Source organism: Pectinophora gossypiella, chromosome 14 (assembly GCF_024362695.1).
Source record: "Pectinophora gossypiella chromosome 14, ilPecGoss1.1, whole genome shotgun sequence".
NCBI classification, from domain to species: Eukaryota; Metazoa; Arthropoda; class Insecta; order Lepidoptera; family Gelechiidae; genus Pectinophora; species Pectinophora gossypiella.
The window spans coordinates 8,304,805-8,322,328 of NC_065417.1; the positions used below are offsets into that span (position 1 = coordinate 8,304,805).

Here is a 17,524-nt window from a genome sequence, read left to right on the forward strand (position 1 = left end):
AAAAAAATCAACATCGAGGATTAAAGCTCGGGCGCCAGAGAGATCGCTCGCGTGTTAAATGTTATTTCACTTGCATGTGATCGCGGCACTTTAAGTTCTTCTCGAAGGTTGTGAGTTCAATAATCGACCTCACCAACCCTGATGTTATGGTTGTTATTGAGCCGCTATTCTAAGTTGAAGACTTTCATTATATTAATTTATCTTAAGTGCTGTTTTCACTAACACAATTGGCTCGAACATTATAGCGATACGGCTTACGTTAATAGGCTAGTTTCCAACTAGTCAAATCAGTTACTTTTTACTAAACGTCAAAACAAGAAATTACTGTGGAATGTAACGTCATAGAAAACGTGACACAATATCGGAATTATTACGTTTTTCTTGATTACAATTCATAAATAAGTTAAATAGGAAAAAGAAAATGTTTTCTGTTAGTTTTAGATCTGTCTTTATTTAGTAATCAGAATTTCATAATTTATCTTGTACCTAGTATACAACCCAATTTAACAGAAAGTTTAATGAGATATAGGTCTTAGTTCATCTTGCGATGGATGTATCTCTGACTACCCCAATTAATAAATAAAAAATAAAAAAATTGGGATATAGTCGTGAGCTTATGTTATGTGTTATAAATTTGATTTTGCCACTCCAGTAATAATGTCATATGCTGCAGGGTATAACGTACGCTACGTGGAAGATAATGAAGAAGGACGAAAGCGGAGTGTTCGTGGAGATCGAGTTCTTCGACATCGCGGCCAACTACGGCCAAGTGTTGCTGATGTTCATTCTCTTCGGACTCGACCCGGAGGAGATATTCATACCCACCGTCAGATACTTCCAGAAGAAATTGTATGTTTGTTTACACAATTACACACATAAACTCACATCCAAAGTCCCAAGATGTAGTTATTATCAACCGCACGCCGCCACACAATTCCTTTTTCGATTTTTACAACATACATATAATTAAAACACATAATATCGGGTGTTTACCGCGTTAATCATGGATATGAGACTCCCGACATTTCAACACTGTTGCAAGTGCCATGATCATGGGACGACTTATGAAATTGGAGTGGAGTAGGTACATCCAAAATTTTCTAAGGGCAAACATAGGTATCTGTCTATCCTCTTTCTGTACCGCTTGTTTCTACATTTGATGTCAGAATGTTCGGAACCATCTGAAGTCGCACCAAACTCACTACGATAAACCGTACTCACCGCGCGAAGCTCATAACGAACATATTTCATGATAGAAGTCATCAGAAGACATGACCGATATAAATCGGCCCATCGCCCATATAGAATAGAATAAATGATTGTTTTAACACAAAGATGCAAATATAGTTAGAATTAAAAGCCCACATAACCAATTGCTCGGTTTTACAATGGGTGTGGTGTTCGCTTTATTATTTATTAGGACTAAAAATACATAAAACTAAGAATAGGAAATAGGTATTATCCGTCAAGTTTAAGTAATATGCTAACAATTTTCCGACCATATAGTAATCCCACTAATACGACGGGCAAAGCCATAACGAATCAGGAAATAACCTGCAGTATGTTTTGATATGAAGTCCAAAGATGGATATGATGTACCGTATGGTGACAGGTGATCAACCCATTAACGAAATAATGATCTATAATATCAGAAAAGCTGAGGAGCTCGGTGGCGCAGCGGTAAATGCGCTCGGTCTGCGATTGTTGAAGTTAAGCAACTTTCGCAAAGGCCGGTCATAGGATGGGTGACCACAATAAAAAAAGTTTTCATCTCGACCTCCTCCGTGCGTCGGAAGGCACGTTAAGCCGTTGGTCCTGGCTGCATTAGCAGTCGTTAATAACCATCAATCCGCACTGGGCCCTCGTGATGGTTTGAGGCCCGATCTCCCTATCCATCCATAGGGAAGGCCCGTGCCCCAGCAGTGGGGACGTTAATGGGCTGATGATGATGAATATCAGAAAAGACAATCGCTTTGTCGGTTTCTACGACATCCCGAGAAGACAAGTACTTACGTTCTTTGTTTTAGTCGCTTTCGAAACCTTCCAACCTGAAAGAAAAGCTAGTCCAAGTACACCTAAATTATTTTAAAATAATAATAATGCTGCTGACTCCTGCAGACACCAACTTAATTTTAATTTAGTTTGACTCTTTATCTCTGTCTTAGACTCGTCGTAAGTGAAGGACGTTCTATTTGAGGGCTGTCAAATTAAAATAAAATTAAGTTTGGTCTGCTGGAATCGGGGCAATTCACCAAGACTATTCTTGGTTATCCACGAAGTAGTGAGTCTATGCGACATCCACGTAATAATAATATTGATTTTTTTTTTTCTATAGCCATGGAGCGGATACATTGGTGTTGCCGTCAGTCGACGATCTCAGCTTTGAAACTAAGCACGTGTGTGACCAGTTCATAACGCACCACTTGGAGCGCTGCAAGGAAGCTATTGCGAAGGATACCAGGTGAGAATTCATTTATGTACTGGCGAACTCATTACGGTACTTCCAGTTGCAATAGGGTAGATAAACAAGTTGACAACCTAGTTAATATTTTCTCATATTTTAAGACAAAGTAAATTACTTCCATATATTATATATTTTCTATTATTCCATAGTCTCTGCTTACGCCGGTAGGAAATAGATAGATAGATAAAATACTAGGTAATAGGTGTGAATTTATGTATGTATGTGTACGTAATAAATTACTTTTTGATTTTGCTATGCAACAAGTCCAGATTTGGAATCAAACTTTTATAGTATTTGTTTACTAAATTACTAGAATTAAAGTAAGTGTGTCAAAGGCCACTCGAAACAAAGAATGCTATACATACGTCGACTGTTATGTAGGTATATATTATTTCTCACTACTCTATAATTGTTCTAGGTGGCGCATGCGCACATATCACGGGGTGTTCCGCGGCTCGTGTCTGGTCCATTGGCTGATGAACTGCGGCCTCGCAAAGGACGAACACGAGGCCGTTACTTACGGACGACACCTCCTCGACGGAAGACTCATCGCACACATAAACAACGCGCATCACTTCTCCAATTCACCTCTGCTCTACACGTTTAAATAATGCTATAATCAATATAGGTACAAGTATTATTATACTTGCGCACATTATTATCTGCAGCGTGCTGCTCGCATATCGCGGTCAATGCGATAGGTAATAAAACCAATAAAATCAGTTTCTTTATCGCGTAGCAGGTATGTTTAGCTCATTTATCGCGTCGCCGATGATATGCGAGCTCCATGCTCGGCTACCGATCATGTTAAGAAAGTAACGTCATCAGACCTTATTCGTTCTAGAATGTGTAGCTAGGTTATATTTTGTATATACTATGTGAAAGGCGCCTCCATTGGTTTAAGTTTACAATGACAGAAAAAATATATCAGAGTTATATTTAGTTAGCAAAATAATATAATGGTTTTGACACCTTAGTGTAACGCAGCGGGCGTTAATCTTTCTTCACATGTTCGGATTATAAACTTATAATCATACCTTTACCTCATATCTCCAAATAACCCATACTTCATAATCATAAGTATTTTTATTATTCCTACGATTATATTATGCGCACTGAATACGTATCCAGTATATTCGCAATAAAATCCAGTTGAATGCTAAACCAGTTAAAATTATAAAATATATAACCAAAAAGTATGTCAGGTTTACCCCAAGTTGCTATTCAGAGTGTATCTTCTGAATGTAAATAATAATTAGATAATCTGTGTTATTACCAAGTACCTGAGTGAGGGTCACAAGTTAGAATTCAATGTAACTGCCTGCAGTTCATATTATGCGCTTTTATTATTAGCCTGGTCAAGAGAATATAAATTGTAGTATATTACTACTACTATTGTTGTAGAATACCTAACTCAAGACGTTTTGGTTATTGGCTTGTGTTTTCATTCATAAATCGTCAAAGACATAAGCTTTGTCTAGTGCATTTTATGGAAACAAATATTACGTAGGTAACATCAACAAAACCTCGATATCTTTTTTTTCTGGATTGCAACTGTCTCTATTGCGAGGTTGTGTTAACAAAACGTGAATTTTTCAAAAAATCTCTCACGTGGATAACCACGTAGTAACTGATAAGTTACTTATCTCGCGAATTATGTTTGAATAATGCCGCCGTGTGCAGACGTGTTTTCTCATGTAAATTCTTCATATACATAATAATACTTAAAATGCAAAATAATATGGTATTTTACGTGCTGGTATAAATGACAATCTCAATGTAGATGTTAAGTGTAACAGTTAGTCCAATCATGAACAACATGTCAAGTGCAGACTTAATCACTGACATAAAAATGTGTGATAAAATAGGTAGTGTATATTTTTTAGAACATCCATACCTTGTCTTGTATGGGACTTGTTGTTTTATCATGTATATGGCTAAAGCCAAAGTAACATTATTATATGTCAATGGCTAAGGCAAACTGATTTGGTTGGTATTCAGTTTGCATTAGCCGAAAGACTTTCCTTTTAATTATCCCATTAAAACTTTTGTTTATGCCATGAACATAAACAGCCTATGTACATCCCACTGCTGGGCACAGGCCTCCCTTAAATCAACTGGAGGGGGTATGGAGCATACTCGGCCATGCTGCTCCACTGTGGGTTGGGTTTATGACATTAAAACTTATTAGGTACCTATTTTATACAGTGTCTTCACTGCTCTTTGTAGTTCTTTTAAGGTTATTTGAGTTGATCTCATTATACAGTTTATATTTAGCCCAATATTATGAATATTTTTCGATTTCGATGTTTCGGAGTGTAACTCCATTGCAAAGGATGTTAATATATTTTATCCTAGCAATTTATTAATTTATTACATAATTATGTACATGGATACATATTTAAAGACAAGATTTTAGTAATTTACATTTGTGATCATATTTCACTTTTAGGTGCTGAATTTAGTTGTTCTTATTGTGATGTATGGCTGTTGCTTACCAGTAATCATTATGTAGGAATATTTAAAGAAAATTTATTAGTATATACCTAGTAAATTAAGTAAAATGTTACTATTATGTATTACATGTTGTAATGTTATATATTAACTATGCAGAAGAAAATGTAAAAAAAAAATGAAATAAATGTTATTGATTATGATCCTTATGTGTTTAATATAGTAGTAATATATGTACAAGACTTAATTGTACTATTTTTATAGTAATTTTATTCATCATTTTCCATTTCTTCATTATCATCACCATCATCTGGCTGTTCGGGTGCTTCCCACCATGACAGGAGCCCTAATCCAGGCTCATTGATTCCTCCTACAAGTTTGTAGGGTGCTACGGTCTGTACTGCACATTCAGTTCCTGGAGGGCCAGAAGGCAGACTTTCTTCAAAGGCTTCACTTGTTACACGAAACCTTATTGATTCCCCTACAAAAGTAATAACATATTTATATCAAATTGATATCATCTCCCTCACAGAATTTTATTATATAAGCTCACAACTATATTTCAATTGGGGTAGTCAGAGGTACATCCATTGTGAGATGAACATAAAGGTGGAATTAATAAACTAATCTCAGCTTCGAGACTGCCCTCAAGATTATGTCAATGTGACAGTTCTCATATAAAAACAGGGACTTGAGCATGATCTTGAGGGCAGTCTCAGCTGAGATTAGTTTATTAATGCTGTATCTCTATTACATGTCTATAATGGTGGTGGCAGAATTTTATTCATTAATAATAATAAATACCTGAATCCATGAATAAGTCATGTTTCTCTCCATCTTCTTTAGGATACTCCCAAACCCAAGCTTGGTCTGTTTCATCAAACCTTGAAGGGTGTTGAAGCGCATTTACAGGAATTAAAATATCATCAAAAAATCCCAATGTAACTGTAAAGACAAAAACCACTCATTAGGTAAAATGGAAACAAAAAATAATTCTAAGATTGATAAAAACTTCATGTATTATGAAATGGGTACAAATTTTGCTGAAAATTAGAAAAATAATATGAATTATTATTTTAATAACATTCGTTTACTTTTACATACCATGTACCCCTTCTCGGCTACAGCTTCTAATTTTTCCTATCAAAATTTCCTCCACAACAGGTCTAAAGACTATGTAGCGGAACTGAACTTCTGTGTGGGACGAGCCGTCACCAGGCAATATATATGAGTGGCCAATATGTGTAATATCAAACAGTGCTATACATAATCCAACATTAAGTACTACCTGAAACATTTTATTTGCAAAATACATTAAATAGAGAACTATAATTAGTTATCATGAACAATACTGATATATTATATACATTGGCAAAACTACAATAGCAACTCTCATGTTCGTATGTAATGCGTAGATTGTTAAATTCAACCAATTTACATATAAAACAGCTTAAAAAGAGTAACCTTAAGAGGTTAAGTAGTTACCTTGTTTGCTAATTTCCTATTCAGCAAAGTAGTAATAGATTCCGTTAAGCTTTGATGAAAATGCTCCGGAGTAACTCGTATAACATCTTTCATTTCTGCTAATACAAACATATTTTTATTTAATTAACTATTACAAGAAACCTCAAAAGAAACACGAATTCAATTCAAAACACTCCATTCGCGGTTTCAAAACAATGCGACCACAGACCTTTTTTTTTTTTTGGTTTGGTTTTCCCCGAAGGGTAAGGCAAAGGGAACTATGCCCATACAGCCATGTCTGACGTATTTTTTTTCTTGATGATTAATGAAATGATGAAAGGTGATGATGATGAAACCTAAGCCCCCACCCTCGGAGTAGACTCCTACTCCGAACCCCAAACGAATTAACTCAAAAGTCCGCATAAACTTTTGAGTTATGAAGCGGCTTCCTGACACGAAGCGAAAATAGGCAGATACACTTTGTTTATTGAATACTCCAATATAATAACACTCGCGAATGTCTTCCGACTAACTTAATGCGATCATTAACCACAAAACACCACTTCGTATTAATTATTTAGATTATTCAATGAAGAAAGCAACTGTCCCGTTCCCGCCTTCCGCCAAAAAGCCGCGACCACAGACCAAGTAGAGATGCTACGCATGAATGCAAGGGCCAAAATGCTTTGCCAAAATGCGATGAATGCGACGGACGGCCGATAAACAAGTCCGGTTAATGTACATCCACGTAATGTACGACCTGATAAGTGCGTGTACAATCCATGGTCGGGAAATATTAACTGCGAATTATTAGTCCGGCCACGGATTGCACATCCCTGTAATGTACACCCAGGTAATTGGAAGCCAAGATGGCGGCCACCTATTCTATCAGCCAATCAGGGCTCAGTATCATAGACACAAAACTCCATTGCTATGCGTCGTTTTAATTAGCTACCGTGTAGCTACATTAGGCAATTTTATATTATCATAATGTTAGACAAGGACAAAATATAGGCCCCATAGTGCCCTCAGCTTTGTTTGTTGAAACGGTTATCTATCTTAAGTTTGAATTTTTTTCTGCCGAATTTCATTAAGCAGAAAACTTTTAGACTATGTTCGTTTTTCACTTCGCCGAAATCACGTTTGCCTAAGTTTTGTTTGACTTATAACAATTCGTTTTTATTCGTTACTCCGACGTTTCATTTGTAGAAAAATCTATTTTCCGACGTTACGGTTGGCCGAAATACATTTTGTCCAAAATATCATGATGCCGAACATTCATTACACTACTGTTAATAAACCTTCAAAATCAGTGACCTTAAAAGGTCTTTACTGCCTTCGGGCTTCGATGGTCACAAGTAACCTAACCCACTCAGCTATATGGCTATATGCCATACAGCATTCGTAGCCAATATCTACAGTGTTGGGGTACCGCGAATTTCCGTGCTGGCTTCTCTCACACCCGTGACTGCTGTCGTTACGAAAACAAATCTTCGTCTGTTCATACATTTATTTAAACGCATAAAAATAACATAACATAAACTCACGCCTATTTCCCACCGGGGTAAGCAGAGACTATAGAATTCCATTTGCTTCGATCCTGACACACTTCTCACATAAAAAAACAACGCATAAACGCATAAAAATAGAATTAAAAATATAAAAATACAAATGAGGTTACAAACAAGCCTTTTTGACACCGTTTCTCTCGCTATATCGTAATAAAGTACATTCCTACTGCGTCTAAAACACAACCACAAATAAAACATTGATCAATTAACAAATAGGCGACGAGCGAGATCGACCAATAGAAGGAAACGTACATGGAATATTTGTATGGGCATTATCGCCGTGTGTCGCTTTTATACAAGATATTAATTCGCAGCCACGGATTGTACGCGATGATATTCCGTGTATACATGGTCACGGAATATTTGGATGTACAATACTCGGTTGGGCTTTATCGTGGTCGTGAATTATCGTATCCCCGATAAAGGAAAAACTGTCATACTCAAACAAAATTATCATTTTTGTCTATGGTTCGCATGCGGTACGATAAAGCGCATCGCACACGGAATGATCTTAATCGGGTTCCTTTCTGTCATTGCCGTCGCATCACTGGCAGATTTCTAGTTTTCAGTATTCCAGTTACAGTTAGTCAATTAAACTAATAAGAGACTTTCCAGCCACGTTCCCCAAAAAAATATATAGATGGTGTTGTACATTGTTACGTTAGTTTAACATTCTAATTTCATGGATAACAGACATCCTTGGTTTTGGGTTCAATACAAATGATGACTTTTGTTATTACACCCAGGCGCAACATATCTTCAACCACAGACTAATAAGAACTTCTTATTTATCTTCTTATTAAGAAGATACTTTTTCTATGAGAGCGAATCAGCCGTGTCTTCTACCCATTTTTATTCTGATCTTGTTCTGATCAAAATAAAGAGAAGTAATATTATTACTTCTTAGGTAGCAACTGAAATTTATACATATCTGATCGAAACATCACCCAAGCAATGAGAAAATAGATTACCTATCACGTTAAATGTATACAGCGCCATCTATATTTTTTGGAACTGGAATGTCCTTCATTAGGATCCCCCCGTGTGCGATGGTACTAAGTACAGGGTGACTTTTGCGAGCTGATTATTTTTATTTTCCATGTATCTCTTATTAGTCTGTGTTTTCCATTCTACTGTTCCTTCTAGGAACGTTTCTGCCTGCTATTCTTTGTGAAGTGCGTGCGAGTGCGGTGTGATAAAGATAAAACGCAGACATTATTATGTTTGTTGCCAGTGACCAAAGTAGTCTGTGGTGATGTACGAAACGAAAAGAAGTTTAACGTTTTGTATCTAAGCTAGCGATGGGTCGTTATCGGTTTTTGAGATAACGTAACGTAAGCGTTATGTGATTTCCAATAACTAGTTTCTTAACTAGTGATTTTTATAACTAGTTATTTTCACAACGTTCTGAAGCAAACGTGATAATTGTAACGTAAAATCGTTTGGTTAGGTAGCAGTATAACTTAATTCTTCTTCACGCACACGTATTGTAAAACCAGTGTTTTTGCGTGAGTAGTGAAAGTAGCCAAACATCGACGCTATGCCTTAAACATAAGAGTGAATTCGATTTAACTTTATGGCGTTGTGATTAAAAGAGTTATTGAAGACTGATGCCTATTTCGATCGTTTAAATGGCGTTATGAATATCACTAGTTTTTGTTGTAGTGGAAAACGAGTGATCACTGTTCGAGCTCGTAACTGCATATATAACCAGTTATGGTTAATAACGCCCATCGCTAATCTAAGCTTCTATAATGTCTGGTACGATTTTCTTTCATTTGGATTTCCTAGCTAAATCTTGACTGTAAGACCGACCTCATCAATCCTGGTGTCAGGGTTATTATTGACCCGCCAAAGGCCCCAGACATGACTCATGTAACTACTATAATATACATCCTTAAATAGTACCCAGGACCGATTGCTTAGTTATTATTAAATTAAGTTATTAGGAAATATATTATCTTCTGTAACAGGTAACAGAAGAGACAGGTCTAGGTCTCCTACGAGAGTAGGTAATGTGGGTCGAAGAAGAGAGAAGATTAATGAAACCCGAATGGGCAGTGGTGGATTGGGTGGCGGCGGAACAATGGCCAGCGGCATAATGAGCGGTGGCATTAGTGGTAACGGTAATGGTGGCAGTGTTTCGGACATACATAACAATATGATGAACCCACAAATGATGATGACAAATATGTATCCAGGTACATCTTATACCTTTATTTAGTACCTAGTTTGTTTATGTACCTTTTATTTATGTTTTGTTAAATATAGTGATTATGCCAGCTTCATAGGTCCTTTTGCATAACCCTTAGGCAAAGAATTGGTCAACTAGATGTCATACTCTAAGAGATTTATTTAATAGTGGCTTTGCCAACCAGCAATGAGGATAAAAACTAGAAGCTCAAATGTAGGTGGTACACTATTGAGTGTTCCTAAATTTTGACAGTTCACAATACTTTTCAGTTAAACTTTGTGATAAATTGCTATCAAATGTGGGGTAATGATGAGTGTATGCCTTCTGAAGGATCAGTTACAAAAAAGAAAAGCAGCCAGTTGGTTAAAAGCAGTTTTGATTGAAAATGAGATTCTCTAACTTTCTTCTCTGCTCTCTCGTTTTTGCCATGGGAAGTTATAGGGACTTAAAATCTACTACAAAATATTATAAATCCTCTATACCTACCCATGTTCATAAATTAATTATTATTATTGTTGAAATTTAAAAACACTTTATTTTTTAAAACATTTATGGTAAAAAGTAGTAACATACTGTTTTTAATAATTATTATTTTTAATCAGGAAATATGATGATGGCTGGTGGAATGTATCCAAATATGATGATGCCAAATACAATGATGGGTGGAGGAATTATGCCTTCTACTGGCATAGATATGATGCCTAGTAGTGGCATGGAGATGATACCACAGCCATCTATGGACATATCATCAATGAGTGGACAACCCATGCAGCCAAGTGGTAATCCCTCAATGGATTTGGGCATAATGGGGGGCATGATGATGGACCCATCTATGATGGGTAATATGGCAATGTATCCTAATTCTGGTGGGGACATGCCTATTGTTCAAGAAAAAAAAGAAATCATCTTAAAACACTGCAAACTGACTCCTCCAAATCCAGGCATGGCACTACCTCCACGTAGATCAAAGCCACCTGGCTGCCGCACTATTTTTGTTGGTGGATTACCAGATAACATCAGAGAAAATATTGTAAGAGAGATTTTTGAAAATTATGGAAGGATCCATATTTTGAGATTGTCCACAAAGAACTTTTGCCATATTCGATTTGATAGAGAGGGATGTGTGGATGCTGCTATGCAGATATCTGGTTATAATATTAAATTGATCAGCAAGGAGTCTGAAAGTGAAGAAGAGACTAAAGCAAATTCTGGATGGTTGCATGTAGATTATGCATTGGTAAATTTAAATTTTGAACTCTATAGTTTTTGCAATGTGACGATACATAGATATTCTTAATTTATTGTCTTATAAATGTTTTATTTTAGAGCAGAGACGATCAAAATGAGTATGAGCGGCGTCAAAGACAAGCTATGCGGGCCCAAGAACAGCAGTTGCATCAAATGGGCGCACAGCAGCAGGCTTTAGTTAGCCGTAATATGTACTCAGGCAGGCATCGATCACCTTCACCTATGCGTTTGCAACCATTTTCAAATGCTGCTATAGTTCAACTTGCAGAAAAAATCAAAAGTGAAGAAAATTTTTTGGAATCTCTACCAGTAAGTTATTTTAAAAATGATTTTTCTGTGATATCAGAGTTTAGGTGAACGCGCACCTAGACGGACCGCAGGAGCCGCAAGCGCCGAAATCATTTGCAGGTCGTGCGGCGCGGAGGGGTGCGCCGTTGCATACAATATAAAACACGATGACTACAGCGCGTGTAGTTGCCGTTCACCTTTGAGTACCTACAAAAAAAAATCACAATAAATTCTATTTTTTCAGACTTTGATCTCTTGGCTGGAACGTGGAGAATGTTCAAAGAAGAATTCAAATCAGTTTTATTCAATGATTCAAGCTACAAACTCGCACATCCGGAGGCTGTATAATGAAAAAGTACAAGCTGAAGATGAATTGTCAGAGTGCAAAGAGAGGATCAAAAACACCATTGCACTCGTAATTGAGCAACGTAAGTGTTAGACAATATTCTTCACTTTTTATTGTTAATGAGTGACAATATACTTATACCTCATAAGGTATTAAAACAGAGGGTACTCTGTTAAAGTAATTTTCTGCAAGGTAAGGTGATGAACATGTTCATATTCGGAAAGGAGCAAATTGTGAATACAAAGCCATTAGCAGTATTTTTATGGAATTTGGAAATGAATACACAGGGAACATTCATTCCATGTTGAAAATGCTCTTTTCTGAAGATGCATTTTCAATTGATCAGTTGCAAGTTTGTAAATGCTATCTATAAATGCGTACACAAAAAAGTATCCTGGTCACTCTGGTCTGGTCGGCTCATAGTCACATAACCGACTTATAATTTGTAGTGATTCTCAGTCAGTAAATTATGCTGCTATGACGACTTCTCGACTCGGAGATCTGTACAAACGGCGGCGATATAAACAGCAAACGTGCTCAGTAAGTTGAAGAAGTTTTGATAATGTACTTTGAAGTACCTAATTTTGATATTATATTTGTACATAATAATTCTTAGAAAGATTTAAAAATATTGTCATTGGAGTTCATAACAAAGTGCATTGTCAGAAATTCAAAATTCCTTGGTTTGGTAACACACTGACATGTGTGTTCCGATACATCTTCATCGACCTACGTGTCCACACCAATCACAAGATTACTTCACGAGATGCTGTCGCATCTCATGCCAGAGTAGAGTAACTTCGCGCGAGTAACAACTTTCGTTATCCACCGTCGCCTGGGATGGCCAGTCGCAAAAGTACGACGGTATGGGCACTGCTCTTAACATAATTATTTGTAAACCTCAGTCGAACAGGTGGCGAAAGTGTTTGCAGCAGCTACCCATCAACGCGTATGGGACCACTTTACAAAACCTCAGCGAAAGAATATTGAAACCTGGCAGAAAATGAGTCAGGTAACTCTTCCAAAAGGAAAAGTTTTATTTATGTAATAAGGACGTGAACCAAATATCGAGTTGATAAGAACTATTTTGGTAGAAAAGGAGTATTTTTGCATACATAGTATATTTTACTTATAAACTTTACGATCATTTTGATCGGCCGTAAGGCGTTAAGCAGGTACCTGAGTGCGTGTTCGTCTTAATTAGTAAGTAGTGTCTATTTTGAGTCAAAATAGTCTTAACAGAGCTACTGGAGCCTTCAACACCAACACAACTAAAAAGATCAAATACAATTTGAAGTTATTTCACGAGCTAGAAGCAGTTCCCAGTTAACACGGACGTTTATACACAGGGATGACAATAAAAATCATTCAATAACCGACACTAATAAGCAGGTATTATGAAAAAAGTTTCGTAGTTTATCGAGCATTACTTAACGATAATGGCGTGTTCAGAATTCAAAACAATGTTTTGTGGCGCCGAATTTTTGGTAAGTGACATTTTTGATCTGGACAAAAAAAGCGCGGGTAAAGTATATCTTCTGTTTTGGTTCAGTAGAACGAGCGAACGAAATCTCAGGTGAGTTAGCACTTCTTTAACAGTTAGATCTGAGCTCAAACAGTATGTAAGGTAATGTGGCCTTCAGAACTGATAAATATTTGTCATGTAAGAATACCAACTCTCTAGATTTAAGTATGGGCCAACTTTTTCGCTCAATTGAGCGACGCATGGTATTTTGTCACTGGCTCTAACATAAAACTGATGATAGCAGGAAATTATTGCTGACATTCGCTCGCGAAACTCTTCTCCAGTAAACAGCATGTAAGTACAATGTTAAAAAGCCAAAAGTTTATTACGAACTTGGTTGTTCTAGAGGGATAAAAAGGCCGCACTGAAACAATTCGTCTAAAAAGCAATATTGCAATTTGACATTTGCGCATATAAAACTGAGTGTAAGTGCGTAATGTGAACCCCTGGTATTCATCGTTACTCAGAAGTGAAGAACTGGTACAATCCGATTGGATTGATAATTATAGGTTCAAAATTATAGCTGCCTCTCTGATAATAAAATGCGACAGGTAACTTATACGTCAACATTTATGCAACTCTACCACATCTGTAATTAATTGTGTATAATTAAAATAAACTGTGTATGCATACAGAATGCCAGATATCAAAATAGTTCTCAAGATATAAAAAGTTAAAGCCGACCAGCGTATGAAATCTATTGTCATTTTCGAATACTTGGTTTACATCCTCACTGATTCAAAAAGAATGCAGTGGGACATAAAAGGATTAATTAGTTCTTTTATATTCCGAGTGGGCAGCGTGAGGGTACAATGATAAAATTGTAAGTATTATATATTGGAAATCGCGGAGACGTCAGTTCATTACAGGTTTGTATTATGAAGCGGAACAATAGTAATACAGGTATAAAATATAATTCTTCCAAATTGCTGTATTTAAGCAGTAATTATTTCTAAGAAATGGCACACCCATACTAGTTGTCGTAATAGTATTACTTATTCAATTTTGTAAACTATGAATATCAATTATATTTCAGGAGTTTAATGCCTTAAAAGAAGAGTTCGTGGAAAGGTTCAGTGAGGAAAATGAATATAATGGTTACAATCCTAGCCGTGGCAATGAGTTTGGAAACAATGAGGAAGTTCATAAGTTAAAGGTATGTTATTTTACTTGGCTGTTAGTGTTCCTGGGAACCCTGTAAAATCGATGAAGAGGTATTGTGTCTACAAACACGATGGACCACGATTTGGCCCGATCATCTTTCATCATACGGTTCACACTACCCCTCAGAGGACTTCATATATAACTCATAAATAACACCATTATGTTTGTAGATTCATTTTCAATGGCGAAAACCACCTGTTTAAATGAGCAAAACAGTGTCTAACCTGCTTACATAATTTATTTTCTTTCAGCTTGAGAATGACAGTCTGAAGTTCCAATTAGAAGCTTACAAAAATGAAGTCGATGTTATCAAAGCGGACGCACATAAAGAGTTGGAGAAATTCAAGGCACAATACATCGCGCGGCAAGCTTTACAAGGAAACTTCGACAAAAATGTAAGGCAATTACTTTATACACGAATTACAAAATAATACAATTTATAAACGATAACCAGTATAACGTTCGTCCTATATCCTCCTGAGGCCCAGGTTTGCAGACACAATATGCTGGTTTCCAACTAGTGAAATCTGTTAAATTACTAATGGAATTTGTATGAAAAAACATACTGTGACGTCATACAATTTCGGACTTATTATTATTTCTTTTTATTAAAATTCATAAATAAATTAAAAAGAAAACGTTTTTGGTCAGTTTTAGTTCTGTCCTTACTTAGTCATCAGAATTTTATAATTTATCCTTGACCTAGGATACTACCCATTGTTAAATGGGGTTTGGATTGTATTAAATGGGGTTGTGTAAAGGTCTCTGAAATTAAATAAAATATATTTGTCTATTTCTTTTTCAGCCGCCCTTGCCATCTCCGTTAAAGAAACCGCCGCCTCCGCCCCCGCTGCCTGATGATATGGACAACAAGATCAATTTGAAAGAAACTGTGGAGGTCGGTTGCGGCGAGGCCAAACTTATTGGTATTATGTCCGCTTTTCTACAGGTAAGACAAAGAAAAACTTACATACAATGAATATATTATTATGGAGACTGGCCAAATTTTTGTTCCCTATCTTGAAAATTTGATAATAATTGGGTTGTGTATTAGGTTCAAGATAAATTATGAAATTAGGATTACTAAATAAAGACTTATCTAATTATTATTATTAGCCTGTATGATCTGCTGAGCAAAGGCCTCCCCCATGTCTTTCCAAGTATCCCTGTTCTGTGCGAGCTCTATCCAGCCTTTGCGATAACCGTCGAGATCATCACGCCATCGTTTCCGGGGTCTACCACGTCTACGGTGTCCGTCCTGTGGTACCCAGTGCGTGATGATCTTTGCCCATCGTTCCGGATGCATGCGGCACACGTGTCCAGCCCAGTCCCAGCCCAGTCCCAGCCCAGTCAAGACTGATCTAAACTAACTAAAATCATTTTCTTTTGTCTATTTAACTTATTTATGAATTTTAATCAAGAAAAACGTAATAATAAGTCCGACATTTTATCACGGTTTTCTATGACATCAGTGTCCTTTTTCATACAAATTCCATAGGAATTTCGTGTTTTGGCGTTTACTAAAAAGTAACTGATTTGACTAGTTGGAAACTAGCCTATTACATTATAGATACTTATTAGTACAATATTTTTAATTGTCAACAGGTACACCCGCAAGGGGCAAGTCTTGACTACGTGGTGTCTTACGTCCGCGCAATGTTCCCGAATGTGTCACAGGCAAACGTGCACCATGTGTTACAAAAACATGACGACGTATTTAAACGCACGACGTCGGGCGTCGGAGCCAACATCGAACACCGCTGGTCCTTTATAGCCTTCCAAAATACAGAAATTTAAAATCGGTGTGTTCCACATTCAATATTTATAATCCTTAGTTTATCGGCAAGCGTGTACTGATGCGCTACCGGTAATTCGATTATCTTTATCTGTCATACGTTTGTATAGATGCTACGAAACGAATGTGCGTTGTACATTCCAAAAAAATGTCATGATTATCGGAATTAATGTCATCATTATCATGTTGTCATGCAATGAGGGACTTTCCCGACTACTTTCCCCAAAAAAATTATAGATGGCGCTGTAAAAACTTGCGTTCGTCCTTCTAATTTCGTGGATAACAGACATATTATGCATCTTTTATCTTTATTGTTGGGTATAAATGATGACCGTTTTATTACACACAGGCACAATTACATCTTCCACCTATTATTATTCTGATCAAAATAAACAGAAGCAATATAGGTAGCAATATAATTCTATACATAATCTGATCCAAATATCAAATCAAGCAACAATTATTTTTATGTATGCTTCTGCCGTTACATTAAACTTTTGAATACTGATGTATCTGAGTAATGAGAATTGCGTTAAATCTAAACAGCGCCATCTACTTTATTTTTGGGGAACATAGCCTGGAAAGTCCTTCATTTGAATTTGGGGTCAAAAGCTTTGCTACACAAATAGTTTGGTTACTACTTTTCAGACCTTTCAAAAGATATATCAATATAGTGCAATAATTAACTATAAATGTAGCTATCATTAAAATTTTCGTATGATGGTAATTTCGACTGTTGGAAACACCTCTAATGTATGTGTTTGAACTGCAGCTATCACACTATTTTGAAAATAATATAATTATATTGACTTGCTTTAAAATTATTTGTGATAAGTGTATTCTGTATGTCTCCTACTTTCATAAGTAGGTACTGTTTCAAAGTGTATTTATTTTACGTTTTCGACATATCATTGGGAATACCTAGTATGTAGGTAGTTACTTTAATAAAATGTATGATTTGTCATAGGAAGCAGGTTTTTTATTCAGCAGAAATTATTTATCCACAAAAAA

General features: G+C 36.4%; 3 protein-coding genes across 9 annotated transcripts in view; 2 read left to right on the forward strand and 1 right to left on the reverse strand.

Moving 5' to 3' along the window:
• LOC126372335 (integral membrane protein GPR155) overlaps nt 1-5,123 on the forward strand; it is a 56,576-nt gene extending 51,453 nt beyond the window's left edge. For both annotated transcript variants that reach the window (XM_050018034.1, XM_050018033.1), the window contains exons 13-15: nt 674-849; nt 2,336-2,461; nt 2,883-5,123. In XM_050018034.1, the coding sequence (XP_049873991.1) occupies nt 674-849; nt 2,336-2,461; nt 2,883-3,075 (495 nt within the window). In that variant the 3' untranslated portion in view covers nt 3,076-5,123. The remainder of the gene's footprint in view (nt 1-673; nt 850-2,335; nt 2,462-2,882) is intronic.
• Nucleotides 5,109-7,102, reverse strand: LOC126372348 (DNA-directed RNA polymerase III subunit RPC8). Of its 2 annotated transcripts, none has more exons than XM_050018056.1 (5): nt 6,612-7,102; nt 6,404-6,498; nt 6,023-6,206; nt 5,723-5,863; nt 5,109-5,399 (listed from the first exon to the last, which is right to left on the reverse strand). In XM_050018056.1, exons 2-5 carry the CDS (start codon nt 6,494-6,496, stop codon nt 5,188-5,190), a joined length of 630 nt encoding a protein of 209 aa, XP_049874013.1. In that variant the 5' UTR covers nt 6,497-6,498; nt 6,612-7,102; the 3' UTR covers nt 5,109-5,187. The 2 variants fall into 2 exon arrangements, with proteins under 2 accessions (XP_049874013.1, XP_049874012.1); XM_050018055.1 differs by having other exon boundaries at nt 6,404-6,611; nt 7,028-7,085.
• Nucleotides 7,103-9,004: 1,902 nt separating this feature from the next.
• LOC126372630 (ecto-NOX disulfide-thiol exchanger 2) lies at nt 9,005-17,483 on the forward strand. Of its 5 annotated transcripts, XM_050018457.1 has the most exons (11): nt 9,005-9,241; nt 9,693-9,714; nt 9,927-10,154; nt 10,750-11,384; nt 11,474-11,704; nt 11,928-12,111; nt 12,935-13,041; nt 14,591-14,710; nt 14,970-15,113; nt 15,524-15,667; nt 16,324-17,483. In XM_050018457.1, exons 2-11 carry the CDS (start codon nt 9,708-9,710, stop codon nt 16,513-16,515), a joined length of 1,992 nt encoding a protein of 663 aa, XP_049874414.1. In that variant the 5' UTR covers nt 9,005-9,241; nt 9,693-9,707; the 3' UTR covers nt 16,516-17,483. The 5 variants fall into 5 exon arrangements, with proteins under 5 accessions (XP_049874414.1, XP_049874415.1, XP_049874418.1 ...); XM_050018458.1 differs by lacking the exon at nt 9,693-9,714 and having other exon boundaries at nt 9,005-9,210; XM_050018461.1 differs by lacking the exon at nt 9,693-9,714 and having other exon boundaries at nt 9,005-9,128.
• Nucleotides 17,484-17,524: the final 41 nt, after the last annotated feature.

What these genes read in the sequence shown, in the direction of transcription:
- LOC126372348 (XM_050018055.1), bottom strand. Translation starts at nt 6,514, where the DNA reads ATGTTTGTATTAGCAGAAATGAAAGATGTTATACGAGTTACTCCGGAG. An exon ending in TAGCCGAGAAGGGGTACATG is followed by an intron (nt 5,864 to 6,022) that starts GTATGTAAAAGT and finishes TTGTCTTTACAG; the next exon opens with TTACATTGGGATTTTTTGAT. An exon ending in TGACTTATTCATGGATTCAG is followed by an intron (nt 5,400 to 5,722) that starts GTATTTATTATT and finishes TTACTTTTGTAG; the next exon opens with GGGAATCAATAAGGTTTCGT.
- LOC126372630 (XM_050018457.1), top strand. An exon ending in ATTTTTTGGAATCTCTACCA is followed by an intron (nt 11,705 to 11,927) that starts GTAAGTTATTTT and finishes CTATTTTTTCAG; the next exon opens with ACTTTGATCTCTTGGCTGGA. An exon ending in AGGAAGTTCATAAGTTAAAG is followed by an intron (nt 14,711 to 14,969) that starts GTATGTTATTTT and finishes ATTTTCTTTCAG; the next exon opens with CTTGAGAATGACAGTCTGAA.